At 38.8% G+C, this 21,945-nt stretch overlaps 2 protein-coding genes across 3 annotated transcripts in view; one reads left to right on the top strand and one right to left on the bottom strand.

Moving 5' to 3' along the window:
* side-II (sidestep II transmembrane protein) overlaps positions 1-21,945 on the top strand; it is an 88,922-nt gene that overhangs the window by 42,808 nt on the left and 24,169 nt on the right. Inside the window, exons 3-9 of the mRNA XM_089465875.1 lie at positions 7,915-8,041; positions 11,925-12,042; positions 14,294-14,387; positions 14,547-14,660; positions 15,127-15,330; positions 16,212-16,357; positions 18,466-18,610. Coding sequence (XP_089322001.1) covers positions 7,915-8,041; positions 11,925-12,042; positions 14,294-14,387; positions 14,547-14,660; positions 15,127-15,330; positions 16,212-16,357; positions 18,466-18,610 — 948 coding nt within the window. The remainder of the gene's footprint in view (positions 1-7,914; positions 8,042-11,924; positions 12,043-14,293; positions 14,388-14,546; positions 14,661-15,126; positions 15,331-16,211; positions 16,358-18,465; positions 18,611-21,945) is intronic.
* LOC108611715 (Polypeptide N-Acetylgalactosaminyltransferase 4) lies at positions 1,329-5,229 on the bottom strand. 2 transcript variants are annotated; one of them, XM_018004484.2, is made up of 6 exons: positions 5,098-5,229; positions 4,867-4,967; positions 4,041-4,649; positions 3,626-3,968; positions 2,167-2,595; positions 1,329-2,099 (listed from the first exon to the last, which is right to left on the bottom strand). In XM_018004484.2, exons 3-6 carry the CDS (start codon positions 4,571-4,573, stop codon positions 1,437-1,439), a joined length of 1,968 nt encoding a protein of 655 aa, XP_017859973.1. In that variant the 5' UTR covers positions 4,574-4,649; positions 4,867-4,967; positions 5,098-5,229; the 3' UTR covers positions 1,329-1,436. The 2 variants fall into 2 exon arrangements, with proteins under 2 accessions (XP_017859973.1, XP_089320042.1); XM_089463916.1 differs by having other exon boundaries at positions 4,867-4,962; positions 5,098-5,134.

The following is a 21,945-nucleotide window of genomic DNA, read 5'->3' on the forward strand; positions in this document are numbered from 1 at the left end:
GCGATAAGCGAGTGCAGCGAAACAGCTTTGCGAGTGCAAGCAGATGAGCTGAGAGTGGTTGTGTGTATGTGAGTGTACATGTGTATGTGCGTGTGCGTGTGTAGAATTTAGGTTAGCTTAACCCCAGTAGGAAATAGCTTAGCAAACTTTCACTTTTAGCTAAAGAACATTAAATATTTTTGCATTCGAGTTCGACTCGGTTTTAGTTTTCATTTTAATAGAGTTCGTTAATTCAACTAAGAGTGATTAAAAATTGCTTCTCTTTAGCCAAATTTCCAAGTTTCATTTGATTATTACAGTTTGCTTCGTCTGCTATTATTCGACAATATTTTTGGCTTAAATTTCCTTTAGCCACAACAATTTATTTATAGCTCTAATAAATAGTGCTCGAAATGCTATTGCGGTTAAGTTTGTTGCTTCCTGACGCACTTTAACAATTATAGGGTTAATTCATGCGAAAAGGTTGAGCAGAAAGAGAGAGAGAGAGAGAGAGAGAGAGAGAGAGAGAGAGAGAGAGGGAGAGAGCAGTTGCTGAGCCTGAGTTGATTTGCTTTGTGGGTGGCGCAACTCTTCTTCTCCTCTCCTCTTCTCTTTTATTTTTTTTTTGTCTTTTGGCAGGCAAAGCTGGAGGCAAAGCCAAAGCCAAAGCCAATGGCAGAGCTTGGGCAAACGGAGCAAAGACTAGCTGGCTGGCTGGCAGGCTGGCTGGCTGGCTGTGAAATGGTTAGGGCTGGCATGGAGCCAATCAAGGCATTCAAAGAGAGCATATTTAAATAGCTTTTAACATGCACGAGCTGTCGAGCTCTGCTCCAGCTCTGACTCTGACTCTGGCTATGTGTGTGTAGCTGTCGGTGCTGCCGTAGTTAAGTGAAGGCCAAGCAAAGGCGACACAAAAATGCAACCAAAAACCGAGAATTCAACTCTTGTACCTGAGTAACATTTTTCAAAGTGCCTCGGCGAGGCGAGGGGTAGGTGGGCAGCCCGCTCTTAAAGTCGTTTAGTAATGCAGTCAACGTGGTGCATCTTTGCCTTTGATGCATTGCCATTTTACAGCCAGAGTTGCGGCGCCATCCCTAAAATTGCAGTCTAATGGCTGGCTACACACAAAACAAAAAAAAAAGCCAGAAAGAGTTGATTTTGGCAGGCAAAGTTCATTTTGAGACTCTGGACGCACCGAGTCAAATGCCAATGAGCTAATGGGCTTTCATCGATCTTTAGTCAGGCTATTCATGATTTCTAATCTCTGTCAATTTGCGAGCTGCAGCAGAAAGAGCTGAACTGCTTTTCATTCAGCTCGTCTACTGTTTCGCATTGAGGTTTTACCGTGCTTAGAAATCTGACTTTGACTTTATTTAGTTGCTATTTTAAATAGGTTTAAATTAATATAGGAAATCTCCTGCTAAAGTCAACAGGAATCCAAGATTATTCGTTTCGAATTAGTTCTTGTCCAAGCCCTCAAAGAAACGATCGAGCAGATCGTCATTGACTTGACCGATCCTCCAGCGCTGCCGCTCATTGTGCTCATCGCATCGATTGGTCACCACCTTCGAGACGCCATTCTCGACAAAGGCCTCGAGGCAGTTCCTGCCGTGATGGCCATGGACCAGCCATTGGTGCTTGCGATCGTAGTACCAGAACTGATTGCCACCCTGATGGTGGCAGTCCCACATCCAGACTGTGGCATTCGGGTGCGAGTCCTGCACATCCAGGCAGGCGTCGTCCAAGCGTCGCAGCTCGCGATGGGCAGTGAGCGCCCAGTTTTGGTTCTCTTGCGGATGGGTGCGATTGTGGGCGCAGACGTACAGGCCGACGGGATGGTTGGAGCCCAGATTCAAGCAGTCCAGGCACTGGTCCTTGAAGGCCAGGCTCTCCACGGTGCCCGAGGCGTAGGCGGGCGGCTCCACTGGCGGGAATTTGACCAGAAAATCGGGCGCCACCTCCTTCATGTACCAGTCAAAGGATTTGCACTGCAAACGCTCGCGCACCGCGCGCTGCCGCGTCAAATCACCCGCATCGATATTATCGTAGGTCGCAGGATCGCGCTTATAGACGAACTCCTTGTACTCATCCATCCAGACCTCAGCGACACGTTTGTGATTCTAGAATCGATTGCATTGATTAGCCAAATTCAGCATGAATTGCGCTCCAGTTCATTATTCAATTTACCCGCGCCACAAAGTTGTAATTGCGTGGATTGGGTCGCGGATCCATTTGGCCGCGAAAGATGTGCGCGACGCGAGAGCAGGGCACATCGAGCAGCATGCCGCCGCACATCCAGATCTTGAAGCTCAGCTCGTACTGCTCGCCACCCCAAATCTCCAGCTCATCGTCGTAGCCACCCAGATCCCAAAACCACTTGCTATTGATCGCGAATAGGCCGCCCATCATGACGGGACTGCGATACGGCAGAGATTTGTCCACGCTATCCTCGGGCAGCACCGGCAGCTGCTTGTAGAAGAAACGCCAATCAAAGCCGCCTCGTGAGCCCTCCTGATAGCCGCCATTATAGGCGAAATTATTGTGATCAATGATGTCCACAATGGGGCACGTGGCGATCTTGTTGTTGATGACAATGGGCTCTAAGAGCGGTGGCAGCTGGAATGAGAATTGAGATCTTATGTTGATATGTTGATATGTTATTTGCCAACTAAATCTGTGGACTCATCTGGCTCAAGTGGGCTTTACTGTAGTAATCAAAACCTGCCGAAATTTAAATAAATTGAAGCTTTACAGCTTTTAAGCTTCTTTGTAAATGAATGACTGTTCAAAGCTTCACTTTTTCAGCTGATATTACAGTTTGTTAGCTTAACTAATAAGAAAGCATTGATAAGGCTTTTAAAACTATTAAATGCGCTTTGATGGAACTGCAGAAAATTAGTTCTTATCTTAGCTTGCACCTGCTTTAACTAAAGCTTGAGATTACTTAAGTTACTTTCTTACTCAAGTTTCATTTTGCAATATAATAATAGCAATAATTCTTATATTATTTATTATATTTTTCATTATAGTATTATTATAGTTTTGCCCCCTTCACTTTCAGCTGTATTCAAATGTTTTCAATGCAGGGCTTTCTTCTGCCTGATTCTCATGCTCGCTTCATATCAGCCCGCTTCACTCTTTCCTTCTATCTCACTCTCTCTCGTTCTCTCTTTCACTTCCTCTCTTATACCATTTTACTCTCTCTTTTACTCTCGCTCTAGCTATATCCATCTTAGTTAACTATCATCTCTAGATCTGAGCTGCCTGATTCTCTCCCTTCCTCGCATCCTTTTTCACGAAAGAGAGATCTCTTTCTTATCGCCTTTGTCTATCTCCATCTCATCCTCTCATTATCCATCTCTCTATCTCTCTTTTTCTCTGTTTTTTAACCGACTTCACTTTCACTTTCTCTCTCTCATTGCCGTTTACACTCTCTCTATTACTCTATTACTCTCTCCCTCTCTCCTTCACTCAAATTTGAAACCCTTTTTGCTCTTTTCATCATCATCACTGTCCTCTGCCTGATTCTCTCTTACAGGCCCTATCACTTTCTCTCGCTTCCTCTCTCCTTCTTCTTGCTTCTCTCTCCCACTCACGTTCTCCCCTTTTCATCTCAGTTCACTGTCATCAAGTTCCCCTGACTTACCCAATTATAATTGACCTCAATGTGCGAGTCAAAGAAGACCATAACCTCACCGGTGGCCACCTTGGCGCCCGCTAAGCGTGCTCCGATCAGGCCACGTCGCTCGGGATTGTGGACGACGTCCACCAATTTGGGCCACTGTAGGGCGACATAGTCATCCAATTGTTTCTTGAGCGTGTCCCATTCACTGCCATCGTCGACGAGCACAATCTGCTTGAGCAGCTCGGGCGGCGTGCGATTGACGATGCTGTAAATGGAGCGGAGCAGCGTCTGGAAGTGTTCGTTGTAGAATATGAAGATGACGCTGACGCTGGGCAGCTTGGCCAGATATTTGCGCGTCTTGCAACTGCCGGAAGAGAAAATAAAAGCAGAGAAGATCTGAGTAAGTGAAGCACGAATGCATTCGACCTGAGCTTACGCCTCTTTTCGCACATCGGGCACGGAGCGATTCACCGAGATTCGGTCGGAGAGGTAGCCATTGAAGCCATTCCTGCGGTACTCCTGCTGCTCCAGCTCCTTCTCCGACGGATCCACGCTGGCCGGCTGGCCGTGTTCACCCAGGCCGACGCGCGCCTTGTCCGCTTCCATTGCCTTGTAGTCGTGCCAGTCCTTGCGCTCGCCCAGCGGCGTTGGCAGCGTAAACATTTTCAATGTCTCCGGCTTGGTCGTCTCCACTGGCTCAACGTGCCCACCATCGCGCACAGAGTTGCGATCCTGAAAGGGCGGACGGGCTTGTCGACGTGTCGGCTCCACATTGGCGGCACGGAATTGTGGCGTTATTGGATCCCCATTGGGATCCAAATTACTTTCGTCCACCTCCTCCGATGGCTTCGCTTTGCTCAGGCGCTTCTCCACAATCACCGTGGTCAGCAGCGAGATGAAGGCGATGATCATTATGAGGAAGATGAGCTTGCGCATCAGCCGCTTCACCTGGCGCTTCTTTAAGGCCATGGCCAATACGTTGTGCTGCTGGGAGGCTATGATTCAGAATGGTTTCGGGCCCGAGCGGCCAGACACGTCGAGTCAACTGCAATTGCGTGGCATCGATGTCCATTAATCTAATTGCAACTTTTTCTAACTCATTTTCATTTTCGTTTTTTTTTTTATTGCCTGATAAGTTATTAGTAACTGAAGTTCGAGCCGAATGAACATCGTTCTTCAATATCAATCAGAGAGCTATCTATCTCGTTCCAAGGCCCAACTAACTGTAAATCAGCTGCCAACTACTTTTCACTTCCACTCACCTGTTTCGAGTACGATGCGAGCACTTTGACGCTTACGCCATCTGGCGGAACTAATGCGAACTTATCAAAATGAATTCGACGCGCTGATAAAGCCAACTACACTGCAAGAAAAGATATAGTAATTAATGATTTCACATTATAGAATTGCAGTTATTTTTCATATTTCTATATTTTAATAAAAAAAAAAACAATAATATTAAATTTCTACTGTAGATATCGTCTAGTTCTCACCTGGTTGAGCCGTTACAGCCGGGTTTATGGTTAATAATAATTTATTTTATGCATTTCGTTGGCTCGATACGATCAATGTTTATACATCATTCTGCAGATGTTGCACTCAGTTTACACTGGGGCGTTTTTAGCTCAATGACAGCTGTGTCTACACCACTGTACCAACAATTCTCAGCAAATACACTAACACACTCTCACGCGTACGCACGCACACACACGCGCTTCGCATTTAAACGCATATTTATTGTACAGCGCGGCGTATTCGCAATAAATTCTCACAAAATTTCGACGCATTGTGGCAATAAAATGACATTTTTTCATATTTACACACATAAAGTCAATGCCAAAAACGCAGCCGTGAAGCAGCAGCTCAGTTAGGAGGTAGAGGTAGTGGCAGAGGGCAGAGTAGAGTTTTGTGTTTTCTTTTTTTTTTTTTTTTTTTTTTTTTTTTTTTTTTTTTTACAATTTTCTATGGCCTTTGCTTTCACATGATGTGAAATAGACATTTTTATTTTTGCATAAAGATATATGTATATGTATAACACGAATACTGTATGCCTGATATGAAATCTGAGGTGCGAAAGTAAAGTAAAATATACCAAAGAGTTGACGAATATCTAATGCAAACCCAAAAAAAAAAAAAAAAAAAAATACTGATAAGATTTCGTTCCTGAGGGTTGGCATTGAATCAGATGTACGTTACGAGTTGCATTTAAAATTAGATACACCCCATTGCGAGGCACATAGAAAACGAAACAAATATAACTGTGCCAGTTGGCCGCATTTGACAGCTGCGGCTGCTTGTTGTTGGGGCTTTCAGTTGGGCTTCTGCTTTTGGCTGGTTCAACTGCCAAAATGTTGTCGCGGCTAAAAGCGCAGCAGAGCAATAAAAGCCAAATATTGTAAAATTTTAGAAACATTTTCAACGGTAACAAAAATGATCAAATATAAATGTAACAGATCTGTTATATATATACATATATATATTACTATATTCACATTGATTTTATAGAACTTATATTTCAGCATTATTAGCAATCCAATACAATTATCTAAATTGGCTAGTAATTAAATTAAAATATTCTTTGATTTAGGCACAATGAAATAATAATTAGTATAAATACAGCTGCTGCTGCTAATGGGGTATTTAGTTATTTGACAGCTATTTGTGTGTATTTATCTTATCTTTAAATTATTGTCATTTGTTGTCACGCACATCTGTTCAGTGTATTGCGTTATCTACCCCTCAATGTTTGCTTATCATGTGCCACCAGTTATCTGTTAACTGTTGTCTTCACTTTGATAGCCATCGATTCATGCATTGCATATCGTAAATGTTGTTAAGTGCATTAATTAAGCATATTATTCATTGATTTTTTTTTTTGCTATCACAATCGGAATTAAATTGGCCAAAGCTTTGCAAGATAATATCAAAAAGGTAGAAATAGAACTATATATAATAAATAATGTACATTAAATTGGTTTATTAAAAACAGTCTGCAGTAGCTATATAGACAGACAATTAACAATTTAAAAAAAAAAATTGTATTTATACTATTAGTATATAAAAATATGAGAAAATATTAAATTAAATAACAAGTAATAATAATACAATCGAATAAAAGATTTTAAAAAATATTTAAAATTAAATAACAACACCAACATATATAACCACATTTTTTATCTTATTATTTCATTTAATATTTGTATATACTTTTTCTGCTATATATTTTCAAATATAACATTGATATAATAGAACTATTTTAATTAATTTTTAGTAAAAAATAAAAAATACAATTGATAATTTTCTAAAGCAAAAAATATCTAGGCTTGATATCTACTTTTGTTCTTTGTTTTTAAATCTTAGCCAAAAATACTAAAAAAAAAATCTGCACAAATTTTCATAATCTGCCATCATTTACTCTAAGTTTATTCGGCATTTGAATTCGATTCATAGTCATTAAAAAGCTCATTTCAGCTAGGTAATTGTGGCTTCTGGCGTTTCATAGATCTCCTATTACATATTTAATTATGAACAAAACTTTGAACCAACTTTTCTACGCTCTGCCATAATTTTCATTGGAGTTTGCCTAAATATAAAGTACTTAAAACTTTATTTTCAGTTTTTAGAATTACTTCTAGTACCTAGTTAAATAGTAGTTAATAATACATTTAATATTTTTCCAAAAAGTATACAAATACTAATAAATTTTAATTTATTTATATTTTTTCTGAAATGCAATTAAATTAGGGCTTCACTTTTTTTTTTTTTTTTTTTTTTTTTTTTTTTTTTATTCAAGCTTAACTGTTTGGCTTATTTGCTAGCAGATTTTCGCGTAAAATGTTTTGCTAGCCATTGGTAGTACTAAGTGGGCGTGGCTCAAAGTGTATTTCACAGGGATTTGCACAGGCATGCATTATGAATAAATAAAGCGCAGGGTGCGCTCGCTTCATATAAATTTACGCGTTTGTAATTACGTGGAAATTAAGCTGGCATCAACATTTAATTGCTAAAAGCCCCAGACGCAGCGCTATATATGTTTAGACATATATATTCATGTGTGTGGGTGTGTGTGTGTGTGTGTCTCTGTGGAAGCAGCCACGCATGCTAAAAAGGCAACGAACATTTAATTAACAAATTTTACGCATTTATTTTCTATTTTCATGTGCGCCGACTACGACGACGACGATGCTGCTGACCAAACCAAAAAAAAAAAAAAAAATCCGTGACAACATAATTTGCCTGAATAAAATGGCGGCGACTTTGTGCCAACAACAACTAATGCCAACCACATCCACAAACCACAATCGGCACAGTGAAAACGAAGGACATTGATGCCGTCGAGGGCAAATCTGTGTCGCTGCCCTGCCCCATTGCCGAGCCCCTGCATGATGTTTATATGGTCTTATGGTTTCGTGATAATGCGGGCATACCTTTATATAGGTGAGTACTATCCCATACACACATACACATTCTCTCTCTCTCTCTCATTCGCGCTCGCTCTCTTTCTCTTTGTTTTTTGTGTGTGAGTGCCAGCCTCATTTGGCTTATTGTCTGCCTCCGTGTATGTGTGTGTGTGTGTGTCTGTGTGTGTTTATAAGCATTTAATTAAATGCAAACGAGCCTCGAGAGCAGCTGCCTTTTAAATCGTGCGACCCCGCATCCTACAAAAGTATGCTACAGTAATTTTCTGCCATGCCCTGTAACAGATTTTGGCAATAGGGTATACAGGTTTGTGAGACAATATAATAAATGCTGATAATTCATTTAACGGCATTGTACAAAATATTTATAATCAAGCTGAAGGCCCTAGAAGCCTTTGCTTAAATTTAAGTTGATTACAATTTTATATAATAAATGTTTTACAAATTGAAATATAATAATAAGTTTAAAAGGGTATTCAAGTTTCGTGAAGACTATGTGCCATTTCATTCCAGGGTATGGCTTAGTCGAATACACGCATTTGGTGTACTTTAACTTAAGCTGTTTATTTTTTGCACCTGCTGCCTGGCAGCTGATAAGTGGCCTTTGGTCTCTGGATATGTGATTTAACTTTTGTGCGTATGCCAGTGCACGTGTGTGTGTGTGTGTGTATTTTAGTTGTCGCAAAGCTCACAGTAAATTAACTTAATTATATTTACCTAATTTCCTAATTAACCTCAGACGTAAAGCCACAAGAATTATGTGGATAAATGATGTCGAATTTCTTTTATATGGATTCAGGTCTTACCGTTAAGCTGTTGCTAAGCTTGCGGCTACTTCAAATTATTGTGGCTAGCAGATTGGCATTGTTTTCGTTGCTGTTGTTGCCTGGCTAACAACAATCAGTTCAGCTCATAAAGAACTCCATATGAAACTGCCCCGCAAAGTGCATGGGTCGAGCTGGCCCACTCCCTCGAGCTGCGCTGCTAATTGCATTCACGACATTTTCGCGCCACGTTGCGCCTTTTGGCTGTCAAATGCAATATTTAAGTGCTATATCTAGCTCTAGGAATACTAAGTGAAGTTCTGACTTGGTAACTAGCAGTGGCACAACTAGCACAAATATTTCTTAAAAGTTTTTAATACGATCTGGTATGGAGTCAAAGAAAGATTGTTAGGTTTGTTTTGTATTTAAAATTAGTAGAAATGCAGAAATGTAATATTTAAAAATATAGTTAAAGCTATTAGTATATAATTTGTAATATATAATATATAATATAGAAAATATAATATTAATGATCATTCATTGACTGAATATTGATATGGTTTTAAATCAAAATAAAAACTGAAATAACATAAATATATTAACATTTTCTTTTTCAATGATCAGAAATCAGCCTTGGCTGAGAGAAACATTATATATTTATGTTTATAGATTGTAGAAAGAGATTACTTGAATAATATTCCATCTCAGCTCATCACATGTTGCTGTATTTAATAAGATTTATATATATTTAAATTTATGTATTGATTTAATATCTGAAATGATTTATATATATTTACATTTCTGTATTGATGAAATATCTAAAATAATTTATATATATTTTAACATTTCTATATAATTAGCATTTCGTCAACACTCTCCATTCGTAACCACATCCACAGTGGATTTAAATTTCATCCTATCTGCTGTTGGCCATTTTCATTACGCTCAATTTGCTCGGGTTCACGTAGCGTATTATTTGGGCATCAACATTTGCAGCATAGGCCCCAAAAAGCAGTTATTAAGCTTAGGCCCCATGGAAGTCCCACAGCACGTTTCACTCTGTTTAGCCACATTTTAATTTTTTTTTTTTATATTATTATTTTTTTTTTTAGTTTTTAATTAAAATGGCAGCCAGCAAAAAACAAGAAAAAAATGAAGAAAGTGAAGGCAAATGGAACAGAATTGGGTTAACGTTGCTCTCGTTTTCACTCTAAATCGTGCTCGCTCTGCCTCCATCTCCCTCTCTCCTGGCCTTTCTTTCCCTCCCTCTCCCTCCATCTCTCTCTCTCTCTCTCTCGGGCTGTTGCTTTTACTTGAACGGCTGTCCGCTTGGCACGCAGCAATTAAGTTGTTGCATTTTGCACTGTCGCCGTCGCCGTTGCCGTTGACGTCGACGTCGACGCTGTCGTTGGCTGCCCGCATAAATTATTGCGTGTTGCATACAAAAGTGCGCTTAACGGCCCACTTGCCGCAGAGGCTCTCAAAAAGTGGCTGCTACCATAACAGTAGCAACAGCAACAACAACGACAACAACAGCAACAACAACAACAACAAATGCAATTAACCCCCACAATACTTGACTTTCCCTTTTTTGGTACTCATTGTCGTGGCAAGAGCTTTGCCTCCGCAACTCAGCCAACAACTGTTGTCATAAATTTAGAAACAAAAACTATTATCTGATATGATTTATTTAAAGACTAGGAATATGATAAATTAAATTGTAAATAAGCTAATATATAAAGGATTATTGAATAGAAGTTGTTTAGTTAGATACTAAATTACCCGACTAATTCTGTATGCAGCTACTATTTTATGCATTGAAAGCTTTTCTATTTATATTTTTAATTTTTTCTTTTTTAATATTTAGACAAATAACAAATATTATATGATCAACTAGGTTGGAAATTTCTAATAAAGAAAGGAAATCCAACATTAATGAAACCAATTATTGCTTTCCTTCATATGTAACACATACTTATTATTAAAAAAAAATATATAGTATAAAAAAAAAGCAAAAAAAAAAAAAAGAAATTATATTAAATAAATAAATAAATAAAAGAAACCTAAAAAAGTCGCTACAATAAATATCGAATTTTCAAGCTCAAAAGCTGTTTAGAATTTTTGCAGCTTAGAATTATTTATGGAAATAAAAAATATATAATTATTCTTATTTTGTTGATAGTATTAAATTAAAGTAAAAGCGTAATTTTCGCAATTCAACATTTCATTTATAAATTGTATTTTATTTACTCTCTAAAAATTGTTAAGCTCCATGATTAAATTTATCTCTGTCAGCGAAATATGATCAAATATATGAAAAACAAATATATAATATACTGAAAAACGGCAATACAAATGCAGTAGATTTCGAGAAATCGAACAAAGAATTTGTTTTAAATGGCAACAACTTAATTTATTTATGATTGCGGAAAATAACAAATAAAACTAACTTTAATTGGATAAACCAATTGGGAATGTACATATAAACAATAGGAATATATATATATATATATATATATATATATATATATATATATATATATACAAGTGTATGCATATAAATATATATTCTGTTTGTTTGCAAATGCATAAAGTTCAATAGAGCAGAGCTCAGATGCGAGGCAGTTTTATGGCCATTTGAATGAAACTGCAACGCTCAGCATTTAGCCAGGTCTTAAGTGTTATGGCCTTCTGTGCGCTGATGCTGCCGCTGCTGCTGCCGATGCAGTTTTAGCCTAGGTAAGACTTGGCGCATTTAATGCAGCAGCAAGAGGAAGAAAATTGAAAAAATGTTTATCTATGGGGCCATAAATTCTATTTTGGCAGCCAGCCCGTGGCAAGAGCATCATCCGCTTTCTCTCTTCTTCTCTCTCTCTCTCTCTAATGAGCAGTTCAGATATAAATGAGGCTAATTTTTGGCGCTCGCAATTCTCAAAATGAGAATAACAAAAGCTCAATTATACATATAAAAACAAGAGCTGAAGCCCGAGCTTCTCGAAAATATCTATATCTACTATGTGTGAAGTCCAGAATTTATATCAACCCGATTTCATTTTGTTGCAACTAAAATATTTACGCTCCAGCATGATAATAATAATAATTTTCTTTCTCTCTCCCCTATCTGTGCTCTCCTTGCAGCTTCGATGTGCGCGATACCATGGCCATTGAGCAGCCCAGACATTGGTCAGCTCCGGAGGTGTTTGGCTCTCGTGCCAAATTTCATTTTGACTCGCAGCCAGCTACATTGGAAATTAAGGTAAGATTCGCCATGGTTAACCAAGAGCAGCTCGCAGTTTGCTTCTTTCATTTTGTGTGTGTGAATGAAAATACGATTTGGACCTAAATGAATTCTTTAAATATTCCATACAGTAGAGGGAGGGCATTTGAGCAAAACTCGAATCGAAGCATTTGGACTATTTAAGAAACTTTCCACGAAGTGTGGAAGGAGCGCAAATATTTGGCTATCAACAATTTAAAAATTCAATTGAAGTTTGTGCGTTGAGTAGAAATGGATAGAAGAAAATGCAAATGGAGTATGAGTGGATAGAATAAAGGTATAGAATATGCTCTATAAATAGAATGTTTATCTACATGAAGAGCGTTAATCTATGAATAGATTTGTAGTGTAATATAATATAGATATAGGGCGCATTCCTAGTTCAAATATATATTGTACATTTTGGCATTCAATTGAATGAAAGTTTTCTGCCTTTGCATTCAGTTAACTGCGGTTCCCATAGCATTTGCAAAGGGCTTTCCAATTGGGAAAATCTGAAAATGGCAAATGGCAATTGGCGTAGCGAATGCGTGCTAAGAATTAAGTCAGCGCGAATAACAGCAAGCGGATGTACCGAACATTTTGCAAATGGGCACAAATGTCGGATTGCGGAATGCCGAATACAGTTAGAAAGCTGCGACTGGGTCTGTGACGGTGACTGCGACGTCGACAGCGACAGCGACAGCGACAGCGACGGTGACTGCGGTTGCGGCTGAGGCAATGCGAAAACAAATTTAGATATCAAAAGTTGTTAAATTGCCTCGCGCACGCGAAATGTTTATTAATGTCTTGCATGTTTACAGATAACTTGATTTACCGTTATTGTCATGCAATGCACACACACACACACACACACACTCATTCATACAGACAGACATGCATATACGCATTACACTGTGTGTGTGTGTGTGGCAGCTACTTGAACTAACGCCTCGACGCCACAAACCGTTGACTTTTAAAGGCCAACATGACTTGGGTTCGGTTCCTGGCTGTTGGAATCCTTGGACAATTCCTGGCTTAAGACAACCTGCTGGGAAGGCTAACGAGCTGCATGTTCACACACACACACACACACGTACTCAACTATGGAGTTGAAAATGAATGTGAAATGCACACGAAGAGGCAGCCTGAAGGATTCTCCAATAAATTTGCCATTCGCGGTTGCATGAAGCTTCATAATGCAAAGCGTTATACCAGAAATTTATATATGTGTATATATGTGCATACATATGTATATAGCTTTATGCACATATAACTCAAATAGTCCCATGAATAATGTGCGACAAATGGCTGGCATCTGGGTGAGGAGTTGACTTTATAAATGAATTTTAATTGCCTTCCAATTGCCGGGAAATTAACCTAACGCCAGGTCGACTATAAATTACCAGCAAGTAGTTAGAGAATTCTCCCGCTCAAGCGAATACGATACGTTTGATTATATCAATAAAGAGTATGAGCAGAGAGTAGAATAATTATAAACCTGCGGAGGATTGGAATTTTTGATTTAAATTGGAATTTTTGATTTAAATATAAAAATTTCAGTTTTCTTCAATATAAATTGAATAAATTGAATACAAGAGGCACTCATTATTCATTGACCTTATGCATTATTTACGGAACTAGTCTAAATAGCCCTTACTAGCTCATGGATAATAGCTAATGTAGAGGCATATAGGCAGCAAAAGGGACATAAAAAGAACTTTTTGAACCATACTAGCTCTACTTATCCTGAAAATAACTTAAAAGAACTAGTTCAGTGCTCAAACGAGACTTTTGTAATTTCCTGTTGGATTGCTAATAACAATGAACTAGCATTGAACTCTTCTACTGAACAAGTTCATTTATCAAAAACACACACACACACATACCATTCATAGACTGAACTCAGGCATAATTAAGCGAACCAAACCATAGCTGAGAGAACTAGTTGGCCACAACTTGAGCGCTTAGCCCGGACTGAGGCTTACGATATATATTTCAAGTGCCCTGGCAGAGAGAGCGAGAGAGAGAGAGAGAGAGAGAGAGAGAGAGACCACAGAGCAGTCGTGCGACTTGGTTGACATGGAATAATTGAAAATTACATGGCTGCAAGCAGAAACAACTGTATTATGTGGCCAGGTGTGCAGGTGTGCAGGTGTGTGGGCGTTTAGGTCTAAGACTGTGTGTATGCTAATCATCTGTTTCCTTTCACCCACACATGTATAATAATTTAACGTATGACATTTTGCAGGATATCAAAAGGCATGATCAAGGCATTTACCGTTGTCGTGTCGATTTTCGCACAGCTCAAACACAGAGCTTCCGTTTCAATTTGTCTGTAATAAGTGAGTATCCAAAATGCAGACACACACACACACACACACACACACACACACACACACACACACACACACACACACACACACACACACACACACACATACACACACTCTATAGCACATGTATATACCTATCTACCTATCAATTGTTGCTGTTGTTTTTAGTACTTCCGGAGCAGCCCATCATACTGGACCGTTGGGGTCGTCAACTGAATGGCACACAATTGGGTCCCAAGCAGGAGGGCGATGATATTGTTATCACTTGTCGTGTGGTGGGCGGTAAGTAAGCCCAACTAACGTTGCTTAACCCCATTGCCAATGAACACGCCCCCATTTCTTTATACAGTTTTCTTTCATTTTTTTTTTTTTCTCTACACATGACTATATCCGCTCGACCGGCTAGACAATTTCCTGTTAATTTCCTTAAAAGCTTTGGCAAAAAAAAAAAAAAAAAAAAAAAAAACTGTAAAAAATCGGAAAAAAAACCTCAAGCCTCAGTTTGACCGAAAATGAAAATATCACAAAGTTTGTATTTGCTTTGCTTTCGTTTTCTTTGCGTTATATATTTTTTGTTTCTTCTTTATTTTAGCCTTGCCAAAACTTGACTTTTTAATTTGCGCACCCTATGCTCTCCCTCTCCCTCTCTCTCTCTCTCTCTCTCTCTCTTTGTCTCTGTTCATATATATGTACATGTCCATCTACAATTGTTTTTGTTCTGTTCGTCTCTTTCGACTCGGTTTGATAGGTCGACCGCAACCGCAGGTCCGCTGGCTCGTAAATGGACTACTTGTCGACAATCAAAACGAGCACAATTCTGGCGATGTTATCGAGAATCGACTGTTGTGGCCATCGGTGCAGCGCAACGATTTGAATTCCGTATTCACATGTCAGGCATTGAATACGCAATTAGATAAGCCCAAGGAAAAGAGCTTCATACTGGACATGCATTGTAAGTGGGCCAAATTCCAATACTCTACTAGATAGAGCTGTCGATGTATATATATAGTATAGTATATCGATGTATATATATAGTATAGTATATGTATATGAATAAAGAGTTTGAGTAATTAAGGCGTAAAGCAATATATCATTTATCACATTATTTATCCACATATTTATATTATTATATGCAGTTTAGATCAAATTTGATCTGTTTCCTCAGACTAGGCTAACTAGATGTGCTGAAAAGTTTTCTTTGAATCTAAACAATTCAATTAGTGAAATGAAAATACGATTGTTTCAGGGGAAAGCTCTTAATTATTTCCAGAACATTCAGTCAACAGCTGTTGTATAAACATAAACAAATCCAATGCAATATATTTCATGATTTCACGATAAACAAAGAACAAGTTGTATATTGCTCCTATATACATATGTTTGTATACATATATATGTATCGCCCAAGTAGCCATTAAATAATTACCACGTTTACAATGAAATGAATGAATGAAGGGGCGTTAGACCTAACATTAACCTCGCTCCATTTTCAGCTGCACTCGTGCTGGCCATTAGGTATGCACAGGTAAGAGCAGGTGTGTAGTCCGCACTTGAGTTGAGACGGTGCTTAGATGCTATCGTACGTAGAGCAGATACAAATTGTTAAGGCTTCGCATTATTTATATAAACTTGACATGCTACAGTTAGGTGATGGGATGGCTTCAAGCAAAGTGGGTTTACATTGAGAATGTTAGGGATATGTTAATAAATATTAATTTAAATATACGTATATGTAATTCTAAGATCTCTGTTTAATGCACTTTACTATCTATAGCAATTTATCAGAGTGTATTTAATTGCCGTTACATAAATTATAAACTGCTCTATTCGCAGTGAAACCATTAACCGTTAAAATTCTGGATCCGCCCAGTTCAATGATTGCCGATCGACGCTACGAAGTCACCTGTGAATCGTCCGGTTCACGTCCGAATGCCATCATCACCTGGTACAAGGGAAAACGTCAATTGCGACGCACAAAGGTGAGTAAGAGGTGGGGGCCTGGAGCAGGCTTGACGCGCACCTGACCGCAGTTGGCGTACCCGGCCGAACGCGTGCGGGGGGAGGGCAGCCAAAGGGTCTGTTGACTGACTCACGATAAGTTATTGTATTTGCATAGGCAAGCCACAAGCACACATACACAAACACACACACACACACACAGCAGCTGCAGCTCGTTGGGTATAGGGGGGCGCAACACCCACTTGTTGTCCCTGGGCGTGGCTCACACTCGCCGCGCTCCGCACTCACCGTTAGAATAAACACAGATAATGTGATATAAACTCCACAATACACAACGTGCAGCAACGCCTTGCCTTGTCAGCCCGCTGCCACGCCCCCGGCGTCCGCCCGCACCCGCAATCCTTTGGCTTTTCATTTTATTTGCTACGCTTTTCCTTTTGCCAATTTCATTTGCTGTTGTTGCTGTAGTATTTTGTGTTTTTGTTTCGGTTTTTGTTTTTGTTTTTGTTTTTTGTTTTGTTTCAACTTGGGACAAATTTATGGGAGTTTTAGCGCAATTTTGTTGCAATTCATTTTTGTGCCGCTCTGCTGTTGACTTGTCCGGGCCTGCCGTTGTCCGGAACCCGAAAAACTGTTGTTGTTTATGTCCATGTCTGTCCGCCTTATATGCATACTCGTTTATGCATACCAGCGCTGATTGCTTTGCCGTTTGCAGCTACACTCCTTTAAAGGCCGGAAATGTTTTTCACTAGTTTTTCACGTGGCATAAAGTTGCCGTAATGCGGCAAAAGGCCGCCCTCTAGTCTACGGCAGCCAGACAGACGGACGGACGAACACACATATGCATAAAGAGAGAGCAAGATGGAGTGAGAGAGAGTGAGAGACAGAGAGCGAGTGAGAGAATTACTGAAACAGTCCGATGTACTGGCCTTTAGACATGCTTCTGCTACATGCCTTTTGGTGCCTTAGTTTCCACTCTAATGTGCGGACATTGTGGGTGGCTTTGATGTGTGTGTTTGTGTGTGTTTCTCTCTCCCACTCCGTTTGCCCTCTTTGTGTGTGTAGCAGACATGGGAATATGGCTGGCATAAAACTAAAGTCTAGCAACTTCATATGGAGCACGACATTAATCAACGCTTTTGGGGCCAACGACTCGGCCAACAATCGTGTCGCTCGTTACGTATTGCAGCTAATTAGATAGTTCGAGTCCGAGTCCGACTTCGAGTTGGCCCAAAACATGTTATTTACATTACTACAAAATATTTTTCAAATAACTAAACTTGTCAACTGGGTTGAGCTCTACATAAAAGCTTATGGGATATATATGGGGCGGGGCAGTTCAGTTAATTAAAAATTCAGAAAGTCCCCCAAATCCCGAAAGTGTTTCATACGCATATTTTGAATTTTTTGTATATATTTTTAATATTTTGAATTCGTCTGAAGAACTTTTCGAGTGCCCAAAAACATTTTTATGATGCCCCATTTATTTCGCCAACTGCTCAGCTATTAACACCTCTCGAAGCAGCGACTGCAGAAAACGTGGCACTACAACAGGCAGCCAGCCACGCCCCCAGCCCCCGCCGCATTTACTTTTGCATGTATGTATGTAGTTGTATGTGCATATTTCACGGCTTTAGCAGCCGTTTAGCAAGTTTTGGTGGCTGGCCGCTAGGGGGCGACAGCCAACACATACACACACACACACGTTTAAAAATGAACAATTTTATGACCTGTTCAACTAACAGCAAGAATAACGGCTACAACAGCACAACTAATTATATGTTGTTGTTGTTGTTGTTGTTGCTGTTGCTTGGCGCTATAAAATTTATAATACCCACACAAGGCACATAAAACCCAAAGTATACAGCAATAAATTTTAAATTGCAAACATAAAATATTTCGACAAATTTGCAAAAAAAGTAAGAAGAAGAAGAAAACATACACACACACACACACACACAAAGAAAACAATGAGCAGAACGCCTTAGGACATTTTTTTTTAGTGTAAAGGAGATCCACACTCGCGCACCCACTCTCTCCCTGTAAGGTGTCCCCCTCTCTCTCTCTCTCTCTCTCTCTGTCTTGCTCTAAGGCCGAAACTTAATTAATGCAGAAACACATTTTGCAGGACGACATATCAAAGAACTCGACACGCTCCGAGCTGAGCTTTGTGCCCACCACAGACGACGATGGCAAATCGATAACATGCCGTGCGGAAAATCCAAATGTGAACGGCCTCTATTTGGAGACCATGTGGAAATTGAATGTCGTTTGTAAGTATTACAAATTGTGTTTAAGTCTAAAATATATATATATATATATACTGTGTATATCGCTAAAAATAACCCAAAAAAAAGGTAAGAATTTGCCGACAGCTAGCAGAAAGGTAGACAGCCAGCTGAAATTTATTACGCCGTCGTCGCCGTCGCCGTCGCTGTCGTCGTCGCCGTTGAAAGCCTTTAAAATGCAAATAAATCAAAGACAAATGACAAATTGTGAATAATTTGCTATGGGCCAGAAGGCAGCCGCCATGTTACCACCCAAAAAACAGTCCCCAGCTCCCACCCACTCCGCACCACCTTTTCGCATTCAGACCGCTGGCGTGGAGCGTTTCAGCGCCCCAAATGAAATATGTGGGCTAACAAAATGTATGGCAGGCGCTTAAATTAAATGAAGGACTTTACGTACTCATATACCTAGCCCATGTATAGACATAGGCCTACTCCAAGACAAAGCAGAAGACTCACATACCCCTCAAGCAAAATCATATCAAAGTAAATGTTTCGTTGCCTAGTTATGGCCAGGCTCTTGTAATTTTGTTTCAAGTATAGCTGATATAGGTTAGGTTGCGCTAGGTTAGGGTAGGTTGGGTTAGATTAGATGTGCTTAGGTTAGGTCAGTTTAGCTTGGGCTAGACTAACTTATTGATTTCGTTAGGCCAAGTTTGGCAGGCTGAGGTGAGGTAAGCATATTTTAACGATTGACGGTTGAGATATGGTTGCGTTATATATGGTTATATAGCATATGAAATAGATTAAGTGAGGATAGGCAAGGGTCATATATATATAGATATTAGACAGTTCTGAAAGTCCTTTGTGAGAAATCTGTGACGAATAAGAGAATTATGTAAGAAGAAGTCTAGACAAAAGTGAAATATAGGCAAAACTCTCATAGGTTCTACATGACGAGATTAAAACGTATTTCCATTAATTACTATGCTAGTTCATTCATTTAAACATCTCGTTATGTTCAATGCTTCACAACGTCTATCTGTACTTTATCATATATTCAATATCCGGCCACATCTCTTAGTTATTAATGCCACAGCTCTGAAATCAAAGCTCAGATCGTAGTTAAAGATTAACCAACTGCCAAACGGCCATGCTGTTGGCCCCAAATTGTACAGTCAATGGGTCAATAGACGGCTAAGTAAGCACTGCGGACATCGTAAAGTGCCAAAGCCAGAGTTGTGTTTGGGTTCACGTTACGTATACGTCGCGTTGTATTTTATTATTTCGACTGTGTGTACATTGTGCACACATACACTCTCACATGTGTGTGTGTGTGTGTGCGGCACATCACGTAATGTTGTTTCTTTGCTTTTCACTTCCTCAAATATTAAATTTTTACTGCAATCTGCTGACGTCAAGAAAAAAAAAAAAAAAAAAAGAAATAAATAAATAAAGAAAAGAAGAGAACAAAATACACAGCACGAAAGCATGTTGTTGTTGTTTAGGCCTGATTTTAAACAAAACATACATATGTATGTAAACGTATATAAATGTATATATAAGGTGTTATTATTATATCTTTTATGCGCCACACATACTTCTTGGCTTCAAATTTTATATTTTAGAAAATTATTTTTTATTTGTTTGTTTTGTTCTTTTTTTTTGTTGCTGTTTTGTTTTTGCCTTTTGGGCAATGCTGCTCGTAACATTGACGCAAATAAAGTTTATGATCAGCACGTACGACAGTATATTCATATATAAATATGCACACACACATGCACATACACACATATATCAGGCAAACGCTTGATTTTTAAAGCTAGTAAAATATATGCATATTTATATATAAATTATGCTTTTTAATTTGAGCGCATGTAATACCCTGCAGTCATTTGAATGTCTTAAAAAAGTTAATATAAAATGATAATGCATTTTTATAGTCTTGAGTTAAGTCTTAATCAGGCAGATGCTGATAAAATGATGTACATAATGAAATTTTATTAGGTAAGGCTTTAAGGGTTTTTGATTTATGTTTTAGTAGAGGAAAGCATTAGGAATTCATATATTTGGAGAGAAACCTGGATATGTTTATGTATATATATATTTTAGTAATTGAAATATGGAACATAATTCTACGAGTATACCCTTATATTAGACACAGTTTATATACTATTGAATAATTATTGTTTGTGTATATTTTTTATAAATTTTTATATATATGTTTGAAATAATATTAATATAAAATTTATGTAATATTAGGACTTGAATCATAAATTTATTTTTGATTTATTTAAATGAATTTAAATATATATATTTCTTAATAAGCATTGTATACATATTTTATATTTTATTCAATATATACTTGAATTAATATTAATATAAAATTTTATGCAATATTTAGGCTAAAATTGTAAATCTTTTTATTTTTTTTTTATTTATTTCTTTTATTTTTTTATTTAGAGTCCATTACTAATTTTTTTTAAATATTCTTCATGTGTATGCTTTAAATGGAGGGAATATCTTCTTAGACTACTTCTAGCTGTGCTTACAGCAAATAGTCATGCGAAAAATATTCATGCACTATTGATCTCTCGCATACACATGTGAAATTCTCTTAAAGATTTCTTTCTCTGGGGCACTCTCTAGTCGCTGCTGTCTATTTCATCTCAATTATTTATTTTTCTTATTTCTAATTTGAGCTCACATGGCAAATATGTTCCGCATCGTTTCGCATTTGTTGCTTATGCTGTCGTGTAGTGCTGTGTTGTGTGCGGCATGTCCTTGTTGTTATCCTGGATGTTGCTGTTGTTGTTGCTGTTGTTGTTGTTGTTGTTGTTGTCATTTCTATGCGATATCTCTATTCAGCATCATGCCTGAGTTATTATGCCAACTTCGTTTTGGCTTCTTAGGCACGGCATTTGGCAAGGCCATTTGCCATGCTTTATGCCAGCCTGCCAGCCAGCTAGCTAGTCTGCCTGAGGGGGGCGTGGCAGGGCTGCTGCTGCTGCATTCCGTACGTATAATTTTCTTTATGTGTAAGAGCGACTGCGCGCGCGCTATGTGTGTGTGTGTGTGTGTGTGTGTGCGTATGTGACACGCTCGTTTTAAAATTTATAATGTGGCCCCAGCAAACAAGGCAGCAGGACAACAAAACATGCAATGCAATCACAGACATAGAGATTCCCATGAGCGCACTACGCAGACAATATATTTATGTGTATGTACGTGTACGTGTGTGTGTCTGTGCATGTCCCTCGGCCGTTGTTTATGGCTGGGATACATTGGCGCTTGTGCTGTGTGCGTGCCTCGCATTTCGGAGAAGCGAAAGCATCGCGATATTTTTCTCAATGCTGCAATTTGAGTTGATATTTTTAAAG

This window comes from Drosophila arizonae, chromosome 3 (assembly GCF_054131065.1).
Source record: "Drosophila arizonae isolate 15081-1271.41 chromosome 3, UAZ_ARI_1.0, whole genome shotgun sequence".
Lineage (NCBI taxonomy): Eukaryota > Metazoa > Arthropoda > Insecta > Diptera > Drosophilidae > Drosophila > Drosophila arizonae.